The sequence below is a fragment of the Macaca fascicularis genome, chromosome 14, assembly GCF_037993035.2.
Source record: "Macaca fascicularis isolate 582-1 chromosome 14, T2T-MFA8v1.1".
Taxonomy (NCBI): Eukaryota; Metazoa; Chordata; class Mammalia; order Primates; family Cercopithecidae; genus Macaca; species Macaca fascicularis.
Window position 1 is genome coordinate 69,223,371 of NC_088388.1, and position 3,927 is coordinate 69,227,297.

A 3,927-nucleotide genomic window follows, 5' to 3' on the forward strand; every position below is an offset into this window, starting at 1 on the left:
GACTCTAGTAATGGCTAACAACTATTTTGTGTTTACTATAAATAGCATGCAGAGCAATATTCTAATTATTTTAGGAACAGTATATAATTAAGCCCTTCATGCTTAATCTATGAAATAGGCCATATTTATGACACAAAAAATTAAGGAACATTGAACATTAAGCATACATTAAAGACAGAACATATATTAAACATATTTAAACATATATTGAAGAGAGAACTAGGAATAAACCCAAATTTTTTAATATTAAAATCATATGAGTAAAGACAAGAAAAAGAAGATAGTGACTGCAGGATTAATCTAAAAATAAATTAGAAAACAAATATAACTATGGAGGGAAAACAAGCGATCTCTCTAGGCTATAAGTGGTTCCTTAATTATGTTTAAATCACAATTTAGTCCATAAAAAGCTAAATATATTTATAACAAATTTTACAAAAATTTATAATGAATCTGTTTGTGGCTCCATTTGCTTTCTCACTGTCTTTTTATGGCCATAATCAGTATCAAGTCCATAGAACCAATTTTGGATGTTAATAATCTTCATGATAAAATAATAATATGTCATAATATAGTCTTTATTATGGAATAAAAATGACTGATATTTCTAGATATAAAAAGAAGTAAAAAACAAAAGGAAAGATAGGATGGCATATAAGGCAAGAAGAGAGAAACAGATACAGATAGGCTTGGAGATAAAGGAATAAGAAACATGAAAACACTCGCATGAATGACATAGGTGGATAGTACACAAAACACGGCAGGCTTTCTAAAATCCTATTTTAAATTTACTGCCATAATCGATAAAAATTACATACAAAAACTCTGATTGGCTCTCTTTATCATATAAATTGAATAGCAAAGCTCAGACTTTAGCTTTCTGAATTCAATAACATACAGGAAAGAACTGTCAAATAAGCTTAAATTTACTATAGGAAGGTATTTTTGTGTTCAAAAAGTCCTTCTTACATGTATTAGATGCTCTTCCTTTTCAATTCCTTGTTTTTGTAGTAATATTTTCTTCACACAGTCACAGATCTGCTTGGTTCTGACTCCATATATGACAGGATTGAGCGTTGGTGGCACCACAACATAGAGATTGGCTAGGAGTATATGGATATAGCGGGCCACATTTTGGCCAAAGCGATGAGTCATAAAGGAAAAGAAGGCTGGTGTATAGAAGGCAAGGATTACGCACACATGTGAACCACATGTGCTGAGGGACTTGAGTCGGGCTTTCTGGGAAGGAAGATGGAAAACAGCACGAAGTATCTGCACGTAAGAAAGGGCAATGGCTATGATGTCGAACACTAGGATTGAAATAGCACCCAAACCATAGATGATATTGATCTTGATACTGGAACAAGACAGATGAGCAAGACTCATGTGCTCACAGTAGGTGTGGGGAATGACATGATTCCCACAGAAGGGCAACCGCAAAATAAGAAAAACAAATGGAATAACAAAGATAAATGACCTCACTAACACACCAAGACCAATCACAGAAACAGCCTTGTTGGTGAGGATGGTGCTATATCGTAGTGGGTTGCAGATGGCCACATAGCGGTCATAAGCCATTGCCACGAGGACTGCTGACTCCATGCCAGTAAAGTTGTGGATGAAAAACATCTGGGTGAGACAGGCATCAAAGATAATCCCCCTGAGGCTAAACCAGAAGATCCCAAGCATCTTAGGGATGGTAGCTGTTGAAAGGCCCAAGTCAATGGTGGCCAACATGGCCAGGAAGTAGAACATGGGCTGATGTAGGCTGCTCTCAGTCGTGATCACCAGTAGAATAGTGAAGTTCCCTATGAGTGCGATTATGTACACAGCACAAAAGGGAAAGCCAATCCAGATGTGAAGTGTTTCTAGTCCTGGGATCCCCAGCAACAGGAAGGAGGAGGGGTGAAGCTGGGTGTCATTGGGAAGAAACATCCTGCTTGTGAATGCAGAAGTCCGTGATCTTTATGACTGTATGTGTGCCAATCAGCAGGAAAACAGGTAAAATTCTGCAGAATTGAAAACCAAAAAATTCACACAATTAGAAACGTACTACATAGAGAACAATCAAAAATGTGAATTCTCAGTGAGAAGGGTCTGGATGAATTTAAGCAGTGGATTGTAATAAAAAGTTTGACATAACATATTCCTCTGTTTTAATGCTTTTCTTCTCATCAATTTGCAATGATCTCATCACTGATATTATGCTACAATTTTATCTTAATACCCATTTATTAACTTCTCTTACCATCACACAGAATTTACTTTCAATTCAGACATACATAGAGCTGTCAGGCCCCATAGTGATTTCTATTTGTTCCACTTGGTTAGATGGCAACACACAGGTGTTACATAAAAAATGGTAAGAAATTGTTAACGAAAACACAGATTCATTAAGATGTAATCTAAAATATTGAAAATTTATTTTAGTGCAGGTTAATTTTATTAATACATAATAGTTGCACATAATTATGGGGTAAATGTGATATATTGATACACACATGTAATATGTAAAATGTGTAATTATCAAATCAGGGTAATTGGGATATCCATAATCTCCAACATTTGTCATTTCTTTGTGTTAGAAACATTCCAAGTCTTCTCTTCTGGCTGTTTTGTAATATACTACAAATTCTTGTTAACTATAATTGCCCTACTGTGCTATTAAACACTAGAACTTATTTATTTTATCTAACTATATTTTTTACCCATTAACCAACCTCCCCTTATCCCTCCTCATCCTTACACACTTCCTAGCCTCTGGTAACCATCATTCTACTCAGTATTTGCATGAGATCAATTTTGTTTTAGATACAACATATTAATGAGAACAGAAGACATATGTCTTTCTGTGTTTAGCTTCAGTTTACATAATGTCCTCTAGTTCTATCCATGTTTTTAAAGATTTAAACTTGGCCCATTTGTTATTATTTATTCATCATTATTACAAAATAATGAAGTAAATGTAGTAAAACAGCCACATCAACTACCATTTATTAATATACTGTTTCCTGCTTGAAATTCTATGTTAGAATCTGTGTAAATAGCAGATATAATCTCTGTAAACATGTGGGAGAGCATATTTAGCCATATTTTACAAAGTGTCTGAGCCTTAACTAGTTTAATGACTCATCAAACTATATGCATGAAATACTTGTAATTATAGAACCAGAAAAAGGAAATAGAGAGGAAAGCAATGAATTAAAATGGAAAGAAACTATAAATAAGGAAGAGATGATTTGCATCTTATTTGACTCATATTGCTAATGACACACACAGTAACACAGGTAATCTCTTTTAAACACACATGCATCTGAATAAGAGATATCATTATCTTTATTTTAAATCTGAGACGCTTAGATTTTGAGTGTTTAAGATAGATGAAAAACATGTGGAAGAAAAGACTAGAGAGAGAAAAATATAATCTGAGCATTGAATTATTAGAAGTAAAAAATATATATCATTTCTAAAACTACCCAAATTGTTTTTACATATTTTCACGTACCTTACTTATGGCATTTGTTAGGGGACTATTTTCAAGGCATTCAATTATTCATTAAGTGTAATTATTATATAGTAAAAAGTTTTTTGATCATTTTTATCATTGGTTGATTCCAGAGCAGCAATACTAATTATGACTATAGTTTCCAGAAGATAATCAGGATGTGGGATAAACATTAACATGAGAGAAGCAAAGCCAAGAAGAGGAGGGCCCATGATAAACAGCACTGTCATATGGGAGGGAGCACTGTAATATGGATGGAGAGACAGGGACTCCTAGAAGGAAATGGTAAACATTTGAAAAGAGGAAAGGCTAAGAAAAGATGTTATCTGCATGAGACACAATGTGGAATATTCATAGAACAGAGTCTTTCTTGTATAATGTTTTGACCTTGTAATCTAACAGCGAATACTTTAAGAAGGTGT

At 34.0% G+C, this 3,927-nt stretch overlaps 1 protein-coding gene across 1 annotated transcript; it reads right to left on the minus strand.

The window, feature by feature from the left end:
- Positions 1 to 951: 951 nt before the first annotated feature.
- LOC135967270 (olfactory receptor 52E2) lies at positions 952 to 1,935 on the minus strand. The gene has a single exon (XM_065529734.1). It carries the CDS (start codon positions 1,933 to 1,935, stop codon positions 952 to 954), a length of 984 nt encoding a protein of 327 aa, XP_065385806.1.
- Positions 1,936 to 3,927: the final 1,992 nt, after the last annotated feature.

Bases quoted from the DNA above. Each gene is read 5' to 3' on its own strand.
- LOC135967270 (XM_065529734.1), bottom strand. From the start codon at position 1,935: ATGTTTCTTCCCAATGACACCCAGCTTCACCCCTCCTCCTTCCTGTTG.